Source organism: Hevea brasiliensis, chromosome 4, assembly GCF_030052815.1.
Source record: "Hevea brasiliensis isolate MT/VB/25A 57/8 chromosome 4, ASM3005281v1, whole genome shotgun sequence".
NCBI classification, from domain to species: domain Eukaryota; kingdom Viridiplantae; phylum Streptophyta; class Magnoliopsida; order Malpighiales; family Euphorbiaceae; genus Hevea; species Hevea brasiliensis.
The window spans coordinates 18,732,765-18,758,810 of record NC_079496.1 but is presented as its reverse complement, the minus strand read 5'-3'; the positions used below and the strand labels follow the sequence as shown (position 1 = coordinate 18,758,810).

Below are 26,046 nucleotides of genomic sequence, written 5' to 3'. Positions count from 1 at the left end.
CGATAAATAAATTATCCTGAATTTTTTCTTTGAGATTTCTAACGTCATTTATACTTCAATAAACCTTTAATTAAGTTCTAAAAATTATTTTCCTAGGATTCCTCGCGGATCTGGGGTTAGCAATTGTCTTCGCAGTCACTTCCCAGTACGGTTACCCATCGTTGTGACCCCGGCTTGTTTAACCGAGTTACACTTTGCTTGTTTTATTTTTTCTTGATTTTTCTTAGTCTTTATTCAGTCAATTTATGCCTTCTCACTCTAGTTTGGATATAGTTCCAGACATCCTAGCTGTTCGAACAGACATTAGTAATCGAAATAGTAGAATGTACGGATTACCTAAAGTGAGGGCGTTACAAATTCAGGTAATTGAGAATAAATTTTAAATGAATTTAGGACGAGTTTAGGCTTTGAGAATATTAATTAAGTTCGAATTCAGTTAGGATAATTTTCGCAGATACTCTACCCATTGCTATTCCTAATCAACCATATCATTTTTGTCAAATAGATGTGGTCTCTCAAAATCCTATTACAATTGTAATCTCTAAAAAAAAAATATGACATATCGAAATGATTCAAGAGCCATGCGGAAGAAATCCTATACAGTGTTTTAAGATATTTATCTTATTCTATAAAGCTAAATTATAATTTTTCGATATTGATATTATTTATTATAAATGTCATAAAAAGATAAAATTAATTGAATAATATATCAGAAAGCGTATGGTTTTTTAAATAAATTTTATGTTTTATTTATTTATTTATTTATTGCAGATGAAATTAATATGAGAAGGAAAATATAACATCAATATTTCAGACAAAGGAAATTCACAAATTATTTTTTTATGGGAATATGATGAAATATCCAACAAGAGTAACACTACAATTTATTTGCAAATTAAAACTCCAAAAGCCTCCAAAAGACAGCAAGTTTATTTCTATTGGAAGCAAACAGATAACACCAAAAATGAGGCAATCTGCATCTCATGCAACACAAAGAATCCTCACCAGTAAAACAAATTCATCCTCCTAAAAAATGGGCTGGCCACCAAAAATCAAAATCCTCACCATGCATGTATCCAAGAAAACTTCATTCTCTTCCTCTCTCTCTCTCTCTTTCCAAGAATCAAATCTTCCACTTTCTTTCACCTCCATCTTCATTAGCATAGTCTATCCAAAACATGGGTTCACAAATTCATGTAATGTTCCTTCCCTATATGGCTCCAGGCCACATGATGCCAATGATAGACATAGCTAGGCTATTTGCTGCAAATGGTATTAGAGTCACCATCATCACCACCACAATGAATGCCATTCGATTCAAGAATTCCATTGAAAGAGATATCGAATCTGGTCGAAACATTTCTCTAGAAATCCTTCGTTTCCCTTCTAAAGAGGCTGGCCTGCCCGAAGGCTGTGAAAACTTATCCTCCACACCGACACCAGAAATGACGATAAAACTCTTCCGTGGGATAGCATTGCTTGAACCTCAGATTAAGATGCTATTTCGAGAACACCGTCCAGATTGTATTGCCTCCGATTATCTCTTCTGGTGGACTATGGATGTTGCTACTGAACTTGGAATTCCAAGGCTTGCCTTTAGTGGCAGTAGTTTCTTTAATCTCTCTGTTGCCAATAGTATTGAATGTTATCGACCTCATGATTCTATTTCTTCTGAGACGGAAACATTTGTGGTTCCAGGCTTGCCAGACCAAGTAGAACTCACAAGATCACAGCTGCCAGATCTTGTGAAAAGCAGGACGGAATTCTCTGATCTATTTGATAAGTTGAAAGAGGCCGAGAGAAAGAGCTTTGGGTTGTTAATGAACAGCTTTTATGAGTTAGAATCAGCCTATTCTGATCATTTCACCAAAGTTACAGGAATCAAAGCTTGGCATTTAGGCCCTGTAAATTTGTTCAATAGAGGCGTTGATGATAAAGTCCACAGAGGAGATAAGGCTACTATCTGCGAGCACAGCTGCCTGAATTGGCTTGATTCCAAGGAACCAAATTCTGTGCTTTATGTCTGTTTTGGAAGCCTGACAAGATTCAGCAAGGCTCAGATATTAGAAATTGGTATTGCACTAGAAGATTCAAGCTACTCATTTATATGGGTAGTGGGAAAAGTTTTGAAATCCTGGAAAGAAGACAATGAGAATAATAATGAGGATCATGAGCGGCAGGAAGAGTGGTGGTTGCCTGAAGGATACGAGGAGAGATTGAAGGAAAATGGCAAAGGACTTGTCATAAAAGGATGGGCTCCTCAAGTTCTGATATTGGATCATCCAGCAATCGGAGGATTCTTGACTCACTGTGGCTGGAATTCCATTCTTGAAGGGTTATGTGCAGGTTTGCCTATGGTCACATGGCCCATTTTCGCAGAACAGTTTTATAATGAGAAGCTGGTAACCCAAGTACTAAAATTTGGAGTGCCTGTTGGAAATGGGATGTGGAAAGTGTGGGCAACTGAGGAATCGACATTGATAAGCAGAAGCAAGATTGAGAGGGCAGTAAGAAGGGTGATGGGTGATGGAGATGAAGCAAGAGAGATGAGAAAAAGAGCAAGAAGACTAGCAGAACGGGCTAAAATGGCAGTGGAAGAAGGTGGATCATCTTACAATGACATGAAGTCTCTGATTGAGGATATCAGAATGCACAAATGCATAAAAGAGAAAGCAAGGAGTATTGAAGGTAATCATTCATCACTAGAGCTAGAAAAGCACCATCAAGAAGTAACTGCACCTTGAATTAGTGTCTGCAAAATAGGATTTAAATGTTCATATTGGTCAGAGAAATGGAGAGAGATTTAAAAGAAATTAAGAGATACAAAAGACAAAATGTACGGTGCGAACTAACTATACCTGGATCCCACATATTTATATGTTGGATCTAGATAAACTAATTTTAGGCAATAATTTTCCTAACAGATGTTATGATTCAGGATAAATTCTGAATATGTGAAAATTTAGCAGGTGTTCATGCAAAAGAAAGAAAGAAAGTCTATTTGATTCCATTGCAACTATATAATTTGTATAGTAATTATGCAATTTTGTATTGCAACTGATTTTATATTTGTATCTGCAAATCATTCAAGTCACTGGTTATTTATTTGCCTGCCAACTAAAATCATTATCGAAAATTTTTTCCATCATTAACGGTGAAGTTACTTTGCTTATAAATTGGAGTTCACGGCTTCAACACAGAAACAGTCTCTTTGTAAAGTGAGGTAAGAAATTAAGAATGCGCACATTAACTTTTCTAGAGCCAGGGTGGAGAAAAATAATTTTTTTAAAAAAATTAATTTAAAAAAATATATTCATTATTTGTATATTTTGACGGTATATTAAAAACAAATGCTGTAATAATTTTTTTTAAAATGTCAATATTATAAAAGTTTATTGAATATATAATAAGAAATAAAGAGTTTTAATATTTCATAGGATAAAATAATAAAAAAAATAAATTTTTTGAATGTATATTTATTTATTCATAATTTTATATTTATTTATAATCCATATATCCATAATATATATAAAAATACGAATGCGAGGGACATTGTCAAATTTATATATTTATAAAGCATTCATAATTATAAAGTATAATTATATATAAATTTTTGGTATTTGTTCTTTAAATGTGCAATTGTAAAAGAAGATAATTTTAATAAGTCTTCCATTCCTAAAGGAATTCTGCTTTTCCTAGCTATTTTTACATTGACATTATTTTAAAATATAATTATTATTCATTGATTTAATGATTAATAAAATTAATGAATATCCATAAATTATCAACTTTTAGAGAGTAAATTTTAAAAGTAAAATTTTCATCATTATGTTTGCTTAGGATTAAAAAAGTTACATTTTCTAATAAAATTTTAATATAGTTTATTCTCATAATAGAATTTAAATATTAATATTAAATTCTATAATAATGTTTTTATAATCATATCATAAAATTAAATATATTAATATTTTAGATAAAAAATTACAAATTTATAAAAATAACCATAAATTAAAATGCATTATATATAAAGAGATTTATACATATATGTGAAAAATCAAGTTTATGTTATATATATAATGTTTATCTCTAATTTTTTTAAAGCTTTTTAATGAAATGTTAATATGATTTAACTTTTTATGATATAGAATTTAAATATTATGAATTTATTTAATCTTTTTTAGATACATCATAAAATTAGATAAATTAAACATATTTATAATTTAGATAAAAATTTGTAATTTTTTTTTAAAAAATAATCATAAATCAAAAATAATAAGAAGACACTATATAAAGAAATTCATTGATTAATATCAAAACTCAGGTTTGTGCCCTCCTATTGAATGAATTGGGGAAAAAAAAAAATCTAACATATTAGATAAAATGTTTATCTTGAAGTGTTCTTCTCTTTTTTGTTGTTATTGATAATGTTGAAATACCAAGAATAAAATCTTCACTAAAGATTTGCCTAACTAATCTAAATTCGCCTTTATTAGATTTTCTTATCCAAATTACATGTTAACAGTTACAAAATTTAAGATTATTCTAAAGTTATGATAATTAATTGCAATTATCTTTTATGAGTTATTAAGATAAAAATTAAGGTTTGTGTTTGTATAAATCTTTACAATATAATTTATTAGTATTGTAATTAACAATATATTAATTGAAAAACAATTGAAATAGAAATAAATGGAAAAATTACTATTTAGTATTTGTAATTGAAACTAATTATTTGGTCTTTATATTTTAAAATATTTATTATTTAGTTCTTGTATTTTCTTTTATTCAATTATTTAGTCTCTCTATTAAATTTTTTTTGTTAGTCAATGTATGTTAAACTACTATTTAATCCCTTTATTTTAGTTAAATTAATTAATTAGTCCTTATATTTTAAAAAATATTACTATTTAGTTTTTCTATTTTAGTAAAATTAATTTGTTAGTTCATGTATTTTAAAAAATATATTTTGGATAAAAATAAAAATTTTGTTATGTAGAGATTAAATATGAAATTACATTTTTTAAAAAATTATTCAAATATTTTTATTCAATTCATTGAATTTTATTTTTTTTTCTATTGAAAAATAATTTTTTTAAATTATCACCTTAGTTACTTGAAAAATATATGGGAATTGATTAACTTGTTTATATGTATAGTTTGTACCAATTCTCTTAAAGGTAAATAACAGAGAGAAAATTAGGGAAAAAAGGTGTGGGTACATAGAGAAAGAAAATATGTTGAGAGAAATAAGTGAAGATAAGAGAAAAAATAAGAAAGAAAAAACTAAGACAGTTTATGTATAAAAAAATAATATAAGGGAATAAAAAGTTAATGGAATCAAATTGTATAGACTAATTAATATATTTTTCAAAATATATAGACTAACTAAATAGTTTTATTAAAATAAATGGATTAAATAATAATTAAACTGACATTAAATCTTTGATTAATAGAAAATTTAATGGAGAGATTAAGTAGTTTAATAGAAATAAAATACATGAATTAAATAGTATATTCTTTAAAATACAAAGATCAAATAATTAGTTTCGTTAAAATGTAAAGACTAAATAATATTTTTTCTAAATGTATTTGCTAAGGGAGTGTTTGGTTCACTTGTTGAATGCAGCTGAAAGCTGATAGACACCTAACCAGGTGAAGTAGAGTGTTTGATAAGTTTAACAAAATAAAGCTGATAGTTGATGGGTAGCTGATATGATACCATTAGCTGTAGTTTGTATCAACTCTATTTTTAGAACTATTTCTCATCAGCTGATAGTTGATTTGATTTTACTTTTTATTTTGACTATATTATTCTTTTTTATTTAATTCAAAAAATTAATATTATTAATATTTTTATATTTTTTATTTATAATTTTAGGATTTCAACTTTATTAAAATATTTTTTTATTAATAACATAAAATATAAAAATATTTATTTATATCTAAAAACTTAAAATTAATTATAATTTTTTTCTTTATCAACAATAATAATTATTTTATTATTTTATCTATATTTTTTAAGTTATTTAATCATTTTTTAAAAAAATTTAATTATTTTTTATTTCAATAATAAAATAAATGATATAATATTAGACTCATAATTATATATTTATTTTAATAATGTAATAAATAATATAATATATCAATTTAATAATTGTATATCAATTTAATAATAAAATAAATAATATAATATAATAGATTTATAATTTTATATTTATTTCAATAATAAAATAATATATACTCTTATTAATCATTTCACATATCAATAATAACAGCTAAATATAATTTTACCAAACACTTAATATAAATCAACTATCATCAACTACCAATTATTAATTAATAACAATTGCTATCAGCTAATAGTTATCACTATATTCAATAATTAAATCAAACAATCCCTAAAATTTTAAATAGTAAATTAATTATAAACATCCTTATAATAAGTTTATTTTTTATAAAATAAAATTTATTTTATTAAAAATTATCTTTTAGATAAATTAAAATAAAATCTAATTTATATATTAGAATTTAAATTTTATAATTTTTTTATATAAATAAAAATATTTATAAATTATAAATTATTTAATGTGCGTTATTTAAATACTATTAGATAAAAAGGCATTTTAAAAGAATTAGAGGCGACTCTCTCTCTCTCTCTGAGGTCAAAGTCTTATATTATAATGCCAAATACGCTCTTTATTCCTCCCCTTTTAAAAAGAATATCGTTAGGCCACAAAACCAAAGCGAATAATACCAAAACACAATAATTATAATAATAATAATAATAGTAATAATAATAATTATTATTATTGATTGATTAAATAAATCCTTAGCAGTTCTGGATGATGAGACGAGTCCGTCGATAGATAGCCTGATTTGATTAGGAACAAAATAGCGATGGAAACCTATCTTTGTTGGGCAATTACAACCAAAGCAGCTATTAAACCCTATTTTATAAAAAAAAGTGCTTATCCCAAAACCCACTTCCTTCTGCGTATCAAGAAACCCGGCAGCTAAGCCAAACGAACCGGCGATGATCATCACCGCTCTCCCTTAATTCTTCTTTTCTGGTAATTCAATCTCTTCCTCTTTTTCTTTATCTCTTTGAATGATCGCCTTTCATGTGTTGGTTTATGGGTGGTGTTGTTTTGGTTCAGTTTTAGTGTTTATGAGAGGCGAGTTTCTTTCTCTACATTTGGCAAAGTTTGTGTTTTGATATGTTTATTACTTGTCTGGCTTAAATGGGGGTTTTGAGTTAGCACTGATAAATTGATTATGTTGATTGCCTACTGGGGATTTTGTCATATTAATTATAGTACAGTCATCGGTGAAAAATTTTGCTTCCATTTTGCATGTAATTTGATATGCCTTTGTATTTGGAGGCTTACAGTCTTGACTTTGGCATGAGAGGCTTTTCCTAATAGCTGTCTGATGCTACTTTTTCCTTTTGAGGGAGCCTTAATGCCTATTTTGTTTACCGGTGTGGCTGATGAAGCTGTAAATACACTAAAGAGGACTACTTAGGTAAATTAGCTATTTTATGATGTGGTTAATTTTGTTTCAAGGATTTGTTGAATAGACTGAAGTCTAGATAATTTTTTTTCTTGTCAATGTTATGAAAAGCTTAGGACGTGCATAATAACAAATTTTAGCCATCTAGTCAATATCTTTCACCTTGATTTAGAAGTTGATTTCTTGAATTTTTATCTGATGTTCAACTTGTTGGTAACTTTTTGCAACTGAGATTTATTCTTGCCTTAAGGCATTCTAGATGTATCCAAGCTATTTGCATTTTGATATGATTATTTGTTTGAAATTTTGATAAGTTTATCTATTTGGATTTTAATAAGGTATCTCGATGCATGCAGGTTAAGATTATAGTTCTGAACTAGGATTTTATCTGTGCTGTAAGCAGGTGTCCAAAGCACTATTGGCATTTAGTAAAATACACATTTATAATGGATTTAAAATCTAAAGGTATAGCCTGGGTTGGCAACATTTACCAGAGGATTGAAACAATATGCCATGAAGTGGATAACATTGTGAACCAGGTATCAGTTTTCCTCTTTTCTCTTCTTTCCCCTTTGGATACCGGCCTTAATCATTCTTATAGAGAAGTTTGGTAGTCATATTTAATTGAATAGATGTAACTTATCTATAATTGCATCAACAGCGTGGGGTATCCTTCTGGTAGCTATATCCCTGCATAAACCAAAGCCTCATACATGACATGATTTGGCAATTCCTTTTGTACTTGCATTGCTTTCTTGTGCAGGATACTGTTAGATATGTTGAAAACCAGGTGCACACAATGGGTGAGAACATGAAAAAATTTTATTCTGATGTTCAAGACTTAATTCCACCTATAGTGGATCCAGTAAGATGTGAAGCTCAAGTGGTGGCTCTAAAAGCAAATGCTGCTGTTAGTACCTATATTAAATCAAGTATTGGTGTTGAGGAAGATCATGGGCATACAATTCCTATAAAGCAGTCACTTCTTGAGCCCAGTGATTTTGATAATGTGGAGAATCAGCCTGGTAATGAGCTTAGTGAACACCACTTTGTAAATCAGTCAGATACTCCTACTTCTGGGGAATCCCTTGAGGGGGCAGAATCTGACTCAGCTCCAGGAAAAATTGATGATGTTTCACCCAGCAATGAGCTTAGTGGACACGACCTTGTGAATCAATCTAATTCTCCAACTTCTGAGGAGTCACTTTGCGGAGCAGAATCTGACTCAGCTCCTGTAAAAGTTAATGAGGTTTCAACCATTAATGAGCTTAGTGTACACCACCTCGTAACTCAATCAAATACTTCAATTTCTGGGGAATCCATTGAGGGGGCACAATTTGACTCAGCTCCAACAAAGATCGATGATATTTCAACAAATGGGAACTCTGATTTTAGCACGAAAGAAATTGCAATAAAGGATAAGTCTAATGCACCTGAGGCTTTTGAGTCAATTGCTCCTCATGAGAAAGAATCATTTAATGCATCACTGTCTAGTGAATTCACCAGTTATAGTGATGAAAATATGCGTGTTTCTATGTCTGAATTTTCACCTGCATCTTCATTGCGTGGAGAGGAGTTTCAGTCCCCTCAAAAGGTGGAAGAGGTTTGTTACATCTCTGCAGCTGCAGATGACTCCGACTCTCTGTCTGATGTTTCAAGTGCTGTTGCTCTTTCTGAAATGGCTGTTTCAGTTGCCTCCTCCTGTGGTTCCATATTCACAGAACCTCGTACACTTCCTGAGAATTCATTTAATGATGTCCTTACAAAAGTGGTATCTTATGGTAACTCTGCTATTATGGGTGGCCATTATTCTGATAGTTCCAATGTACTCTCGTCTTCTATGTCTGCTTCAGTTATATCCAGTCATAGAGAGGTAGTGGCAGGACATACTTGCTCTAGCAGTGTCCTGTCATTGGAATCAACAGGTTGGTATTTCCCTATTTCTATTTTATGTGATGTATTCCTTCTTTGTTTATAAAGAAGGTGCCTCTAGAATGTGCTTGTGTGTTTGAATTTATCTTAGTATGTGTCTTGAATTATCTCATTATCTGGGAATATGAAGACTTGTGCTGTATTTGCATACATTGTCTATAGGTGTGAACTTTTATAAAAAATTCTGTGAAAAAGAAGATGAACTCTTTTCTGGTGAGACATCTCAGGAGACAATAGATCTGTATGGTTTACTATTATTGAGAATATAATTTTGATCGTTATAAATGGCCCTGTTATTATTGACAAGTATATAAGATTTTATTTGTTCATTAACTAGGAATAATCAGTTTTAAACAGTTGTTTACTTGTGGTAGGTCTGCACGTAAACCCAGTCATCTCCATGCATGCACATGTGTTTCATAAGCAATGAGAACTGTTGCAATCCTGAACCAGAGCAGAATGATTATTTCCATTTAGCAACTTTCTTTAGACATGGAGAAACATGACCTTGTGCTGCCATAAATAACAACCTAATGTTCAATCTTGGTGTGCCTACAACATGTCATATGCATCTCGTCCAGTAAGATTTACATATAAACAACTTGACATGGTTTTGATGCACATTGCATGCATCATATACTTGTGGTTCTCTTATACTCTTGACTTGTCAAGTTCATCCCATTACTGTTTTTTAGTATTGTGTATTGATGTGAATGTGTCCTACATCTTTGAGCTTAGCAGCGTATTAGAATTCATTCAGCCTCCTTGACTTCCACATTTTGTGACTTTGACATGTGGATTTGAGGGTGTTCTGTTGTTTTTTCTTATTTTGGATGAACTCTCTAAGAAGAGAGCACAAATGACATCTCTTTCGTATTTGAAGGTGTTAACTTGTTACTAATCTTAGAACCATATGCAGCGTGCTCCAATTACTCCAGTAATTTTAGTGATGGTATAACAGACTCTGGAATGGAAACCATTGATTTGTCTGACAAGGTGAAGCTTGATGACAGCTGTGTCTTTGTGGACAATAGTATGCTTTATGAAGTCTCTCGTAGAAGCCGCAAACTCAGATCATTCAAGGTTTTCTTTCCATCTCTCTCTGCATGTTCATTTGTGTTGTGTGTTGTGGGTTCAGGGCTTTGTCTTCTGTACGCTTCTTATGCTTTTCTCATTGTTCCACCAAACATGAGGGGAGAATAAAAGGATAGGAACCATAGTATATTCTTAAATATCAAATGCTTCAAAACTAAACAAGCATAATTTTCTGCATGGCTATTAAAGATGGACTAATTATTTGATAAGTTTAACTTTTGCAATTTGGACTATCTTTTCACGTTTATATATAGGGCTAATATGAAGCAAGATGTTCATGAATAGTTTGGAGGCAGGTTACAGTAAGCTTTTTATTTACCTAGATAAGCAAGCATATTGACCCCCCTTTGGTTTTATTTTCATAAGAAAAAACTCCAGGATGCCTTTACTTCCAAGAAGAGGTTAAGCAAGGAGTATGAGCAGCTAGCAATTTGGTATGGGGACCCTGATATAGAGGCCAGCGAAGATACACTGCATGATCAGTTGCAATCTAGCTCCACTGTAACCTTGGACGCTGATTGCCAAATACATCATATCAATGACTCTGAGTGGGAGCTCTTGTAAATAACTCAAGAAGTCGAATGTTGATAACCACCACTGGTTGGGCAGCCTATTGTTCAAGGTAAGCAAGTTCAAGATGATGCCACTCGTTGTGAATAAATTATAGTTGATGGCTGCCACTTCTAGTACATAAGTACAGAACAATAATTTAGAAGATGATAGTTTATCAAAATTCTGATATGAAAAGTTGCTATAAAATTCAACTTCATGATGGTGCTTGCTATGGTATTTTCTTCTTATTTTTTTCTTTTAATCTGATTGTCATTAGACAAATTTTAAGCTAAAAATTGTGATAATTACTTTTTCTTGAAGTATCGATATGTAAATGTGCCTCTATTATAATCTGTATTTTGTTTTTTTTCCTTGCCCCGAAAGTTACAATAAATTTTGATGTTGCTGTAACAAATATGCATACAAAATCTCATTCCATGTATCAGGAACTCCTGGTAAACACCAGTGGATACAATCGGCAAATTTTTTTGGATCAGATCTTTGTTCCTTTGTCAAGAGCTTTCCCTTTCGTTCCCCATAAATTGTTGTATGAGCATCTTTCCTGTACTCTGACAACTGGGTAACATTCAAAAATGTCACATCGATTTTTAATTCCTGCAAGACGTCACCAACTATCTTCATGATCTGGAGATTTGAACCTGTTCCCCAATATGGTCCTTTAATTGGGTAGGATTCATTGAAGCAGTTTTCATCGCTTCCAGGTTTCCATTCCCAGCTCCTACAATAGAATGTATGTTATGACATAAATTTATTACATTTATGCAAATGTCTGTCCCTCAAATTAGGAAACCATGCAAAATGTTTAGTATACTCACCACAAGTGTGTTGGAGACATGCTCATGAAGAACACCTTCTGCTTGCGAGAGTCAATATTGGATTCTAACCAATTTGCCCAAGTTTCTAGTGCCAACTTATATGCAGTTGTGACATTAAATTCTTGAATATCATCAGCTGATCCATAACTGAAACAAATACCATAAGGTAAATAAATGACCACATACTAATCAAATAATCTCTCTGTCTCTATAATGCAGGTTATAGTGAGTAAATTGAAATTTACAAATAAAAAAAAACAATTGATTATTGTAATTTTCTTATGATACCTGATACACGATAATCAATTTATAAAAAGAAAAATACTTCACTACATTTTCAAAATTCTATAAACTGTTCAATCTACTAATAAATATTATATTGGTAATAAATAAAACAATTGAGAAATAATAAATTGCATAATAATTATAAACTTGCAAGGATGGAATGCTTACGTAGCGTTGATGAGAGGTTTGTACATCCACCAGACATAGCTCTCAAACACCAAAACATCAACTCCTTCCCAGCTCTTGCCATGCTTAGTTATGGAGTCAAGATTAACGAGCCGTTTTAGTACTGTGTGATTTGTAGCATGATCTGAAATAGACTCTACGATGAAGGGAGCCCAGTAATACTCGATTGATGCATTGAACTCCTGGAAATGAAAAATCTAAATCTCTTTATAATTGGCCTCCTTTACATTGATTCCAGGTTATTTTATTATATCATTCAGGCATACCTCAGCTTTGAAGATCTTCATTGGTGGAATCCTGTGAAAGGATTTTCTTCCTTCTGGAATTGCAGATTGCAACATGCAGACCATAGATTCAAATTGGCCTCTTTGCACTGAGTCTCCTATAAACATCAGCCTTTTCCCTCTCAAAATGTCCAGCAGCTTCAGTGGATCAAACCTGACGGTGAATCATTTGGAGTTTATGCAGCTGGAATTCAAAACTTGAACACTAGACTAAAAGATTATCTATTTATCTTCATATCATGTCAACAGAAACTCCAGCTATTGGGTTAGCCACGTACTGCAGGATGTCAAAATGCTGAAGTGAAAATTTCAATACAAAAAAAAAAAAAGGAAAATTACCTTGGCAATTTGCATTGGTCAGGCTTCCATCTCCAGTTCTGGTAGAAAGAATCAGGTCTACCATTTCTTTGGCAAGTGGTTTGTTTAACCAAATAAGGGCAGCTTTCTTCTGTATAGAGAGGATGGGATACATTGTCCCACACCCATTGCCCTTGAAAGACATTGCAGCCTTCTTCAAAGTGATCTTTAGGCAAAACAAAGATTGGGTCTCGCCTTCCAATGTTACATAGTCTGAAAATAAGGCTGTGGTTGCTCTTTAGACTGTCTAGGACTAATCTTGCAGTTCCAAGGACAAGAATAGAAGCTAATGCCACAGGGAAAAGGGATTGAATCCGGCGATCAACAGAAGGTTGGATCATGTTTTAGGTTAGAAGTCACTGCAGGTGGATCAAAGAAACTGGGTGTGTTTTAGTCAGTTTTAGAAAGAGTTGTTCTTGGTTGGTGTAATTGATCTTCAGCTTCAAGTCTTTTGAGGAATACTCCATGCAACCACCAGTTGGTATAATTTTTTTTTAGGTGAAGTGTTGATTTCCTTGATTGTAAACTGAAAAAAAAAAAAAAAAATCGACCATCCTTAAATTTCTAATATAATTAAAGATCAAATTTGAAAAGGATTTGATTATGTCTTATGACTGTAATCTCGAGCTTTTCAATAATTATTCGATTAATTATTTATATTTAGATATATTCATGGATAAAGCGTTTTCAATAAAATTTTTTTAAAATTAATTTTAATATAATATTTATTAAGCTTATTTTCATTTCGAATGCCAACTAGTCAAATGCACGTGTGCACAAATACGACAATCTAAAACCTTCCCTTAAACCTTAACGGCTTTGGCCTCCTCTTCTTCCATTCGTTTCCGTTTCCGATGCCAGCAGCCATTTTCCAGGCCACAGCTTTAGCTGCGGAAACCCATTTCTCTATCTACTATCAATAATCTACATCTCTCTACAGATCGATAGAGAAGTGGGAAATGATAATGAGCGAACTCTGTGGGCTCCCTACTCGCTGCCTCCGCTTCCTCCTCCCCTCTCCATCACCACTTCCTCGCCGCTGCTTGTTCTCCTCCACCACTTGCTCCGTTTCCATCGGGAACAAGAAAGAGAAGGTTGTTGTGATTTCTGGTCCCACCGGTGCCGGTAAGACCCGCCTTGCATTGGAGCTCGCCAAGCGGCTCAACGGGGAAATCATCAGCGCGGATTCCGTCCAGGTCGCTAACTTCATTTCTGATTTATGTTTTTTTCCCCTATTCAAAAAATTTTTGTTGGGTTTTTTTTTTGTAGTTAGGGAGTATGGGAAAATTTTGACTATTTTGAGTATTTTTTTTGTTGATTTTGAAGTAGTTGTCACTGCCGGAACTATGCGAAATAAAGTGAAAAATTTGAACACTTTACTGTGGATATTTGTTTTTATGGATTTCGATATGAAATTCGTTATTTCATTTGGTTGCTGAGAAAATGAAAAGAAAAATGATATACTAGTGGCTTAATTTGATGGGTTTGCCGGCTAAAGCGAAGATGGTTTTGTGAGCATTTGAATGTTTTGTTGCTGAGAACAATGCAGTTTAATAGACCGAATTTAAAGTCATGAATCTTTCACTTTTATTATTCGGGACGCTGGATGCCGAAAGAAATTTCATTTTTTCTTGAACTTGGCTAAGGAATCGATGTGTTAGTCCTGATTCAGATGAACATCCACACCAACCAACCCCCAACACCACCAACAACCAACCCCACACATCCCCTTCTTTCTGTTTCTAAAATACTTATAAATAAAGGCTACTGAAGTCTCTGTCAGAGTGAATTGATTTTGATTTGGTATGGCTTGAATTTCAGGTATATCGTGGTCTTGATGTTGGATCTGCAAAGCCTTCCCCAAATGAAAGAAAGGTCTCTACTTGAGAAACATTCGGTTGTTTCCAGTGTTGCTTCTACTGTTAAATTTCATTTCTTGATGGATTTAAAGAAAAGCATCACAAGTCATCATGTGGTTCATGTTATTTCAAATGTTCTCCCTTTTCCTTTGTTGCACTCCAATTATTAAGTAACTGGATTATAACTGGATTTTGGTATTTGTGCATGTCATGAATTTATATTTTATTTATCTGAATGAATGAAATCCAACTTTAAATACTACATTGATGGGTGCTTCTACTTCAAATCCACCTCTTATTTGATGGATGTGATGTGAATTTGCATGTGTGTGTAGGCATGACAGACAAAAAGAGAGTAGCACGTATTTTAGTGGCAGTCTTGGGCATTTTACCTTGTGAACTTGAGTATTATCATTTGTTGCTAAATGGTATTACTGCTTTTTAGCATTGGAAAGATATATTGTGTGATTGACAAAAGAGTCAAATTTCATTCATAAGGTAATGGAAGTTTTTTTTTCCTTTTTTTTTTCCCTGCAATTAAAATTTTGAAGCAATTCATCTCAACTTTAGGAAAAGTAATGAAAATTTTGAAGCACTATTCCATCTTGTTTTGAATATAGACTACAGAGTAATAGAAAAGAATGTGAATTATACTAAAAGGATTAGATCTTGAGAAATAAAGGAAGCACTTAAGAGAATGAAAGTGGATAAAGCCTGTGGATCCAATGGAATACCAATTGAAGTGTGGAAGTGTTTGAGAGATATGGGAGTGACATGGTTAACTAAATTGTTTAATAAGATTTTAAACTCAAAGAAAACGCCTGATGAATGGAGGAGGACTATTTTAGTACCTATTTTTAAAAGTAAGAGAGACAGAATTAAACTCATGAGTCATACTATGAAGTTGTGGAAGAGAGTTGTGAAACATCGATTACGTCATGACACTTCTATCTCTCCCAATCAATTTGGCTTCGTGCTTGGTCGTTCAACTATAGAAGCGATCTTTCTCATTAGAAACTTAATGGAGAAATGTAGAGATGTGAAGAAAGATCTGCATATGGTTTTTATCGATTTGGAGAAGGCTTATGATAGTGTTTCAAGAGATATCTTATGGAGAGTGTTAGAACAAAAGAGGGTATCTATTAGGTACATACAAGTGTTGAAAGATATGTATGAAGGAGCAATTACTATTGTGCGCATAGTGGGAGAGAACACAAGAGATTTTCCTATCTCAGTTGGATTACACTAAGGTTCAGCTGTAAGCCCTAATCTTTTTACATTAATTTTAGATGAATTGACGAAACATATACAAGAGAGTATCCCCAAGTGCATAATGTTTGCGGATGATATAGTTCTGATAGATGAGACGCAAGAAAGAGTCAATAGAAAGCTAGAGTTTTGGAAAAGTACTCTAAAGTCAAAGGTCTTTTAAGTTAAGTAGAACGAAAACAGAAAACATGCATTGCAAGTTCAGTGAAGGCCAAACTGGTGATAGGGAAGGAGTGAGCTTGAATGGGGTGGTACTGTCCCAAAGTAATTACTTTAAATATCTCGGCTCAATCCTTCGAGTAGATGGGGAATGTGAGGAGGATATTAGTCATAGGATTAAAGTCGGATGATTGAAGTGGAGATGTGCCACGGGAGTTTTATGTGATCGCAAGATTCCTAATAAGTTGAAAGGAAAATTTTACCGTACAGCCATATGATCGGCCATGTTATATGGTAGTGAGTGTTGGGTACTAAAGGGATCGTATGTATCTAAGATAAGAGTTGTGGAGATAAGAATATTAAGGTGAATGAGTGGCCATACTAGACTAAATAAAGTCCGTAATGAGAGTATTAGAGAAAAGGTAGGAGTTGTGCCAATTGAGGATAAGTTGAGAGAAGGGAGATTGAGATGGTTTGGTCATTTGAAGCGCAGACATACGGAGGCTCCAGTTAGACAAGTAGAACACATTAGGTTAGAGAGAAAGAAAGAAGGGGTAGACCTAAACTGACTTGGAGGAGAGTAGTACAATATGACCCAAAAGTATTATACATTTTCAAGGATTTAACCCAAAATCGTTTAGAGTGGAGAAAGAGAATCCATATAACTGACCCCAAATTTTTGGGATAAAGACTTAGTTTAGTTGAGTTGAGTTGAGTTTATTCCATCTTGTTTTGGTGTAGTCTTTTCATAATCTTTCCCTCCATTTTAGTAGTTTTCATTTTCAAGCAACAAGGCTATGTATGTTATCTACTAAACATTTCAACTTGTCTTGGATAGGGTTAACATTTCATCAAATTAAGATACACAGTCCATATTGTTTTTGCTAGCATATCAATGAGATACATAAAGGAATATTATTTTCCGTGTTCAGTTGTAATAATCAAACTCATATTTATTTTTGCAGGAAGTCCCACACCATTTGATTGACATATTGCACCCATCTGAAGGTATGTTGTTTGCTAGACTAACTGAATCATTAAGCATTTTTACACATTAATGGTAATTTTTGTGTTGCCGTTTGTTATAATATAATTTTTTTTCCTTTTCTATGTGTTACTATGATGCTTATTGTTTAACATTTGTTCAGATTATTCAGTTGGACAATTTTTTGATGATGCGAGGCAAGCCACACAAGATATTCTGGACAATGGTCATGTTCCCATAATTGCTGGTGGGACTGGATTGTATTTGCGATGGTATAGTCCTAAATATCTCTTGCTGAGTTTCTCTTACAATTTTTTTCCCACAAAGACTGAATGCATGCCCACAAAATTTCAAATGAATCCTGCTATGAAATGATTTTCTATGTAATATTTTGCTATTGTAATTTTAAATTTATGACATTATTCTGAGTTAATAATTTGGTAGAATCAATTCAAATTAGAATATGCCTTGTTTACTCTCATTTATCTTGCAGCGAATTTCAATAATAATGCAGAAAAGTGTCTTTCTTTTCATTTATATAAATTGTTCATTCAATTAAGCTTTATCTTGTTCAGGACAATAAACATAACTGACGTCTGAGCTTATAGTTAAAGCTAGTAGTATTAGTTATGGCAGTCATGAACAAGCTAAATATTTACATTATTTTTATTTTTTATTTTCTACATATGTTTTTATAGGTCCCCATCAGTGCCATATCAACATGAGTTTACACATTGGATACAGTTAAAACAAAATCAGTAACTTATTAACTGGATTGATCTACCCTCATGAAGTTGTTTAAAATGCCTTCTGACATCCATATTTGGCAAATTTCATTGTTATATTTCTCATATGGTTTGGGAGTCATCATCCAATTAATTTTTGTTCATATTGGAGGTCTCCATCAGGCATCAGTGCCATGTCAACATGAGCTTGCACATTAAAATTACTGGATACAGTTAAAACAAAATCTGTAACTTATTAACCAAATTGATAAAAATAAAAGCATAGGCTAAATTTGAAAAAGTGCTTTATGTTTTGTTACTGGGGGAAAGTACTTATGAAAGGATAAGATAGAGAACTTATGTGGCAATTGTTCACTATTATCTCTTTATTGACACTCTTAGGTTTATATATGGAAAGCCAGATGTTCCAAAAGCCTCACCAGAGATTGCATTTGAAGCATATTCTGAGCTTGCAGAATTGCAGAAGAATGAGGACTGGAATGCAGCTGTACAGTTAGTGGTCAAAGCAGGTGATCCGAAGGCTCAATTTTTGGCCACCAATGATTGGTACAGATTACGACGCAGCCTTGAGATAATCAAGGTTAATTTGCGATGTCTCCAGCTATAATCATGAACATTGGAATCTCTCTCTCTCTCCCCCTCTCTCTCTCTCTCTCTTTCGATAGGGATAGGACAGTACGGATATATCAAAATAAACTAATTTGTTTAACATTTATTCATTTAATAATGAGATTTTCTTTGGAATTCTCATATTGTATTGGCATCTCAATTGTGCTTTGATTTGAGTTTATGTAATTATCATTCATGTACATATCCTTTGGCATGGCAGGCCAGTGGATCTCCTCCATCTGCTTTTCAAGTTCCATATGATTCTTTCAAGGAACAATTAGGTACAAGTTTAGCAGAGAATTCTCACAATGTGCATTCATCTGGTCATGTACCTGAGGAAGTTAAACCAAAAGATTTGGACTATGAGTTTATTTGTTTTTTCCTATCAAGCCCTAGACTTGATCTTTATAGATCAATTGATTACCGGTGTGAAGATATGCTTTCAGGTAAATCCTATCACAACTCATCACTGTGATATGATTTTTTTGCTCTCTTAGGGATATTAAATTCTAGGAAGTGCATTATTCAATTGTTTTGGCAAGGAAATCATTTACACAACTTTAATTTTTCGATATATGTGACAGATTATTATATTCTCATAAACGGGGTAAATTAATTGGGATGTATTTCATCTTAATTGTTTGGGAAAAAAGTGGATATCTAAGTTTCAGCCACAACAAGCTATGTGAAATTCATAAAGGCTAAAAGCCTAATTTAGCCCTCCAACTCCACTTCCAAAGTCAATTAGTACCTCACATTTCAATTTCACTCAATCAGTTCCTTAAAAAGTTTGAAATTAACCAATTGAGTCCTATTTTCCTTAAATTAGAGCATCAGTGACATGAGAAACATATATTAATTTTAATAAACAATCCATTGTTAATAAGAAAATTTAATATACAATCCATTGTTTAAAAAACAAGTCAAAGGTAGAGAAATAAAAATCCTCAATTTCTAAATATGAACCCTAATTTGGAGATTTTATTTTTGTACCTTTTAATTCATGTTTTAAACTACCGACATTATATTTGAGATTTTATTTATTGTACCTTTTAATGCATGATTTAAACTATGGACGTTATATTAGGCTAATATCTGTGCATTTAACATGCCAACCATACTCTACTTTGAAGAAAATAGGGCTCAATTGCTCAATGTCAAATTTTGTCAGGGCCTAATTGAGCCAAAATAAAATATGAAGGTCTAACTGACTTTAGCGATAAAGTTAGAGGTTAATTTGGACTTTTAGCCATTCATAAAATTAGCAACACTAGTGTTTAAGACGGTGAAGTTAATTGCAAATTGTCCTTTCTTTCCTTTACTTACCCATTACTTAGACATCGGATTGTCTGCACTAATGGTTATGCATTTCTTATGTAACTTGTGGTTTAACTGATATTTTTTTATTGGGAATTAACAAGTTATGCATGTGTAGTTTCATTTATCTGTGTGGGACCCACTATGTTGTGATTTATAAGATGCAAGGATGACATTTACCCACTATGTTGTTATTTATATTTGGCTTATTTTGGTCATAAACAAGTTTCTTATGCATTATTCCTTTCCTAAGTAGTATTATTTTTGTTTTATTTGTTTGTATGTACCATGTAGGAACTGATGGGATTTTGTCTGAGGCCAAATGGCTTCTTGACATAGGCCTTCTTCCAAATTCCAACTCTGCAACTCGGGCAATTGGTTATAGACAAGTATGCCATTGACTTATTAATTTTCATTAGTTTGAGTTTTGTAATTTATGTTGTGAGATGGATCCATTGATACGTTGTTCCAAGATTTCTGGTGGGTCAACATTCATATTAATTACATGGTTTCCTGCATCTATTTGCTTCACCTGGATGGCTAATTATTCAATTGCATTCAATTCAATGTAGGAATTATTACTGTAGCTGCTAAATTTTGATCAACTTGTTTGTTCAGTGAAAGAGCTAGAGAGAGAGAGAGAGAGAGACATAGCACATTTTGATGGGATATAATAATCTTTATCATTTTTCACTTGATTTGTGTTTTGGCTCATTCCTGTATTTTTTTCGGCAATAACAGCAAGGCTTTATATGATTGACTAATTTCAGGCTATGGAGTACCTTTTAAGGTGTAGGCAACAAGGGGATAGGAGTTCTGCAGGAGAATTTTATGCTTTTCTATCTGAGTTTCAGAAAGTATCTAGGTAACATCTATATGCTTCACAGTTGATATAATTTAATTCTTGCAGCAGAACCCAATTTTCTTGGATAAGACTATTTCCTGTAATTAGAGGATCACAGGTATTAGATGTTATGTTAGAATTTTTTTTTTTTTTTAATATTTATAGTACTTAATGGGAATCCATAAAAACACATTAAAATTTTGTAGTGGCGGTAATAATCATGTGTGAATGAAATGCAAGTACAGATTCCCCATCCCCTCTTTTCTCCTTTTCCCTTTCAACATCTGCATTGCATTTTCATTAAAGCATATGTAAGTTGGGAAAATATAATAGGGAAGTCCTCAAGCACATGGTAAGTCCAGGAATAGGAAGTCTGATGAGTAATGATATTGAAGTAATAGCTTGAAATTCATCTGTTCTCTAATGGGTCATGCATGTGGTTGGCTTGTATACACGTATAATCCTGTGGCACTCCCCTGCAAGGGAAAAAGAAAGTACGAACTCCAGCTTCTAACATGTACTCTCCTTGAATTATGGTGCTATCATATGACAATCTAAACATTTTCTTTTATATTTTTATTATATTCTTCTTTTGGTGCAGAAATTTTGCAAAAAGGCAAATGACATGGTTTCGTAATGAACACATCTATTATTGGCTTGATGCTTCTAAGCCCCTGGTATGTTCAATTTATTGTTTTTTCTTTACATCAGTGCCTGGATATGCATTTTTAAATCACATTTTGGATTTTAAGATATCCATGTGCTTCCAAATTCATGTTGGGCACTGGTTATGCAGTGGATCTGTGTGTAAGTGCGCGCATGAGAAATAATGAGGAAGAGATTGTTTCTCAAACAACAAACCACTACTGGTGGATCACATCTATCTTTATTTCTATTAATGAAGTGTGATATTATTAAAGTGCTGTTTTCAATGAAGAGTTGTGGGAACATATTATATACGTTCTTTATATTCTAAACTTTCCTAAGATTTCTGAAAATGTCAAACCCAAATTTGTTCATGCCTTTGAGGAGAGTGGTATGATAGAAATGGATTGGGGGGGTGATGAGCAACTTGCTTTTTTGTTCACCAATTGAAAGAACTATGTTAAATCTGGGATTTGAATGTTGAATGATAAATATAGGAACACTATCATGTCAGACAAAAAATGACTACGAGTACACATACTTAAAACAGGGCAACTTTCACTTTTCTGAAAAAGTGTTTTGGTGGTCATTGTTTTGCTTTCCAGCACAACTATTTTGGGAACTAGACTTTCAAGGATCTCACTCCATAGTTTTCTATTTTGGTACTTTTATATATAATAATAAATTGTTCAACCCTTACCTTGTAAACTGTATGGTGCTCTTTAAGTTCTCCTGGCTGCAGCATTTTTTTCATCCTGCTATTTTTGTGAATATTTTTTTGCAGGAAAAGGTGCTGAACTTTATTTATAATGCGTATCATGACCAAACTGGAACGTTGGTTGTTCCTGAATCACTTAGAATGAAGAAAGATATGTCTAATCATCGAGAAATTATCCAACTGAAGATTTATCGCACTAAAAATAGGTACTTATAATGCATAATGAAGAATATATAGCTATTATTTGTTGCAAAGAACTAAAGAACTTGCTTGTCTATGAAGGCATTTTGTCAGCCGAAGTGATTGTTCTGATATTCTAGACTGGATAAGGACTCAAGGTGAAGCAGTGAGTAGTTAAGTTTGACTTTGATTTAGCTCCTTTCGGCCTTTTGAAATTCAAAATTCATAGGAGGAACTTCTTGAGTTTCATGCAGAAGTAAGAATCTGGCCTTCTAATGGTGTCTGAATTCTCCATCAAATTTCTGTTCCCTCGAGTGATGTTTCTCTGCTGGAATACTTGCAGATTACATTGATCAACATTCATTGTTGATTCACCTCCATATTCGCAAGCCATGTTGATGTCATATTGAGAAGTCAGTTGAGAAGAATGTATTTTCTGCATATAATGTTTTTTTTTTTTTTTCTTTTCCTGTTGTATAATTTTTACTTTTTATTTTTGGTTAATAATATTTATAAAGGAATAGGACAGAAAGAGTTGAATAGTAAACGAGCACAATGTGTGTCTCTTTACACTAGTGTTAATAGACTAAAGTATTTTGTGAGATTTGTGAAGGCTAGACAAGTAGAAATAATGTTGGTGTCTGGAGTTCTGTTTGATGATATTATTTATTAGTTTATTTTATTTGATTTACAAAGGGGGAAAAGAAAATATTCAAATTTGGTATCTAGTTTAAGGTATGTAATGTAATTAAATTATTAAATTTTCTGTTAAGATTTAATAGAAAATTTAATTACATTATATTGCATCATGATCTATCAAATGTAGTAGAAGTGATTTGTTCTGGACTATAGAATTGAGCTACAAAATTTTTTTTAGAGTTTAAATAAATTTAAAATTTTCATTTAATCCTACTTGTGATGAATTTCTTACTTCTTTTTACAGTGGTGAGTATTATTTACAGGTATTAAAAAAAATTTTGAACTGAAGTGAAATAGCTAACATATTTAAAGAATTAACAATTTCTGTAAAAGTTTTGGCAGAGTGCCATCTGTATTTTGAATAAAACAGTTTTTCAAAAACCTGTAAAAAATACTTCAAATATATTTCTCAATCTCAACTCCAATATTTAATCAACACAATATGTTTCTCAACTTCAATCCACAATAATTTTTTAATATTTCCAAAAGCTGAGATAAAAGAAATATATCATAATATTTACAAACCAAAATAATTTACAATTTATTTTACAATTTCAATGTACAATTTTAATTTGCAACTGCTCAAAATCAAGAACACTATATACATACAGTGAACATACATTACAATACAAAATTCAAAATATGGTATACTCAATATACCCGATAAACCCTCAGTGTAGTACTAGCAGCCTAGTCTGCTGCCCTGGTTTTAAAACAAATTAAAATTTTTTTTTAATAAAAGAGGAATATTAGGATGAAAAAAAAATCCTTTATTATTATTTTAATTGGTTAATAATAATTTAATTAATCAATATATTTTAATTAATAAAATCCTAATAAGAATATAACTCCTAATTTTTAACATAATTTTCACAATAAATATCCTTTTCTAATTTGGATGCTATAAAGCTATTCCCGTGTTGTAATTCACATTGAATATGTGAATGGTTTTACAATAATTAATTAATCATAATAGTAATCTTGCCTAAAGTATATTTATAAATTTAAATATTCTTTTATAGAGTACATGTGATGTTAAATATCAATTTTCTTCTTCACATCGATTATCATTCAGTTTATATATGTATATATATCAAACAGGACTTCCTATATTATTTGATATATATTGTGAAATTTAATTGTGAAGTTAGAATTATGATTTTCTCAAGATATTGACTTTCAAATTTCTTTATTTTTAGTCTGAATTATAGAATTAATAAAATTATTGTCCATAATTATTTTAAATGCGACTGATATTTTTCATTAACTTGTCTCCATTGTTGTCTGCATAATTGCCATATCGATGAGCTTGGCAATGCTGAGTAGGAGCAAGGAATAATTGCGGTACCCATTTATTTTAATTTTGATTTTCTATAACTTATTTTTTGAGGTATGTAATACATCTTGAAATGTATAGCATAGATAGCAAAAAAAAAAAAAAAAAAAAAAAAAAAAAAAAAAAAATCGTAAATAATTGTGATTGTATTCAATTAAATTATTTTTTATTTTTTAAAATTTTTATTTCCATCATAACTATTAATAATTTTCATTATAATTAATAAATTTAATTATAAAAAATTAATTTTTATTATTAAAATCGTGGTACTTTAAAAGGTTATATAAAAGTTTATACCAAATATGGTAATGAATATATTGTATTCTCTTCTATATTTATATATTAATTGATGTATATCTTAATTAGAATTTTCTACCATATTATAATACTTATAATATAGAATATATTAGCTGTATATTTTCTAATTTATATAATAATTATATAATAATTATAGCTATAAAAAAATCTTCTTAAAAAAAGAAAAAATTAGTTAAAAATCAGAATTTCTTAATTTTTTGTGAAAAAGTTTATTATTATTATTATTATTATTATTATTATTATTATTATTATATAAAATGAAAAAAAATGCATATTTACTGTAAATAATTGTTAGTGTGTATGTATAATTACAAATAAAAAGTTAATTGACTATTAATAATTAATATATTTTAAACTAAATATAAAATTTAAACGAATAAGTTGAAGAGGACTGTATTTTTTTTTTACTTTTAATTAAAATTGATTTGTGTATTTTATGTTCAATATTACTGTGAAAATTTAAAAATTAATTGACATTAATCATCTAATAAATTACGTAAGCATTTTTTTTTAAAAGAAAGTGAGTAGAGATAAAATTATTAGAGTTTTATTATAATTAGAATACTATATAAGAGATTGTGAATATTATAAAAGCAACATAATATATGTATTACTAATAATGATACAACATTATATTTTCTACGCCATCAAATTTTAAAATTTTAAAATTTTTTTATGCCTTTCATCTAGAATATATTAAATAATAATTAACTTTATTTTATTTAATATTTTAAAATATATTTAATCATTTTAAATTAAGATGAAATTGCGGTTATGTATTTAATATATATAACAATATTGATATAATTGTGTATTTTTATGAAATATTAATTTAATATTTAATATTATCTGTAGTTTTATAACATGCAAAAGAAGAAAAGAAGAAAGGGAAAAAATAATGAGATGAACAAAAAAATTCATAATAATTTACTATTATGATAATGAAAGATTAATTTTAATTAACTATTAAAATCAAAGAGATAGTTAAAAAAAAATATCAGTCCAATTTTTTTAAAAAATTAAAAAATTAAATTAATTAAGAGTAAAATATACGGCCTTAATAATTTATTATGACAATAAATAATTAAATTTAATTAATTATTAAAAAATTATATATTATAGTAGTATTATATTATATAAAAAATTAACAAAAAATTATATATAAAAAATAACAAGAATATATATAATGAGTAAAAAATAATATGAATATATATAACTGAGTATAGGCTCTTTATAATGCACTATGCATGTCGAAGAAAAAATTAATTATATATAAATGTGAGAAAGGGAAACATTAACTTAGCTCATTTATTTTTTAAATTA

General features: G+C 30.8%; 4 protein-coding genes across 7 annotated transcripts; 3 read left to right on the top strand and 1 right to left on the bottom strand.

The window, feature by feature from the left end:
• Positions 1 to 849: 849 nt before the first annotated feature.
• Positions 850 to 2,989, top strand: LOC110648287 (scopoletin glucosyltransferase-like). Its single transcript, XM_021802462.2, has one exon. The coding sequence runs from the start codon at positions 1,179 to 1,181 to the stop codon at positions 2,742 to 2,744; it is 1,566 nt and encodes a 521-aa protein (XP_021658154.1). The 5' UTR covers positions 850 to 1,178; the 3' UTR covers positions 2,745 to 2,989.
• Positions 2,990 to 6,830: 3,841 nt separating this feature from the next.
• Positions 6,831 to 12,008, top strand: LOC110648280 (uncharacterized). Of its 3 annotated transcripts, XR_002493551.2 has the most exons (6): positions 6,831 to 7,070; positions 7,916 to 8,051; positions 8,276 to 9,437; positions 10,364 to 10,527; positions 10,906 to 11,161; positions 11,538 to 12,008. XR_002493551.2 is itself a non-coding variant. In XM_021802455.2 (5 exons), exons 2-5 carry the CDS (start codon positions 7,959 to 7,961, stop codon positions 11,101 to 11,103), a joined length of 1,617 nt encoding a protein of 538 aa, XP_021658147.2. In that variant the 5' UTR covers positions 6,831 to 7,070; positions 7,869 to 7,958; the 3' UTR covers positions 11,104 to 11,436. The 3 variants fall into 3 exon arrangements, 2 of the variants coding, with proteins under 2 accessions (XP_021658147.2, XP_021658146.2); XM_021802455.2 differs by lacking the exon at positions 11,538 to 12,008 and having other exon boundaries at positions 7,869 to 8,051; positions 10,906 to 11,436; XM_021802454.2 differs by lacking the exon at positions 11,538 to 12,008 and having other exon boundaries at positions 6,832 to 7,070; positions 10,906 to 11,436.
• On the bottom strand, positions 11,476 to 13,552 carry LOC110648282 (protein trichome birefringence-like 31). The gene is made up of 5 exons (XM_021802457.2): positions 13,022 to 13,552; positions 12,665 to 12,836; positions 12,381 to 12,580; positions 11,928 to 12,074; positions 11,476 to 11,830 (listed from the first exon to the last, which is right to left on the bottom strand). Exons 1-5 carry the CDS (start codon positions 13,378 to 13,380, stop codon positions 11,476 to 11,478), a joined length of 1,233 nt encoding a protein of 410 aa, XP_021658149.2. The 5' UTR covers positions 13,381 to 13,552.
• A 240-nt stretch (positions 13,553 to 13,792) lies between these two features.
• LOC110648281 (tRNA dimethylallyltransferase 9) lies at positions 13,793 to 23,065 on the top strand. 2 transcript variants are annotated; one of them, XR_002493552.2, is made up of 12 exons: positions 13,793 to 14,235; positions 14,861 to 14,914; positions 17,292 to 17,334; positions 17,475 to 17,583; positions 18,439 to 18,637; positions 18,887 to 19,112; positions 20,278 to 20,372; positions 20,754 to 20,848; positions 21,429 to 21,504; positions 22,257 to 22,396; positions 22,473 to 22,626; positions 22,714 to 23,065. XR_002493552.2 is itself a non-coding variant. In XM_021802456.2 (11 exons), the coding sequence occupies exons 1-11, from the start codon at positions 13,999 to 14,001 to the stop codon at positions 22,546 to 22,548; spliced, it is 1,350 nt and encodes a 449-aa protein (XP_021658148.1). In that variant the 5' UTR covers positions 13,793 to 13,998; the 3' UTR covers positions 22,549 to 23,065. The 2 variants fall into 2 exon arrangements, 1 of the variants encoding a protein (XP_021658148.1); XM_021802456.2 differs by having other exon boundaries at positions 22,473 to 23,065.
• Positions 23,066 to 26,046: the final 2,981 nt, after the last annotated feature.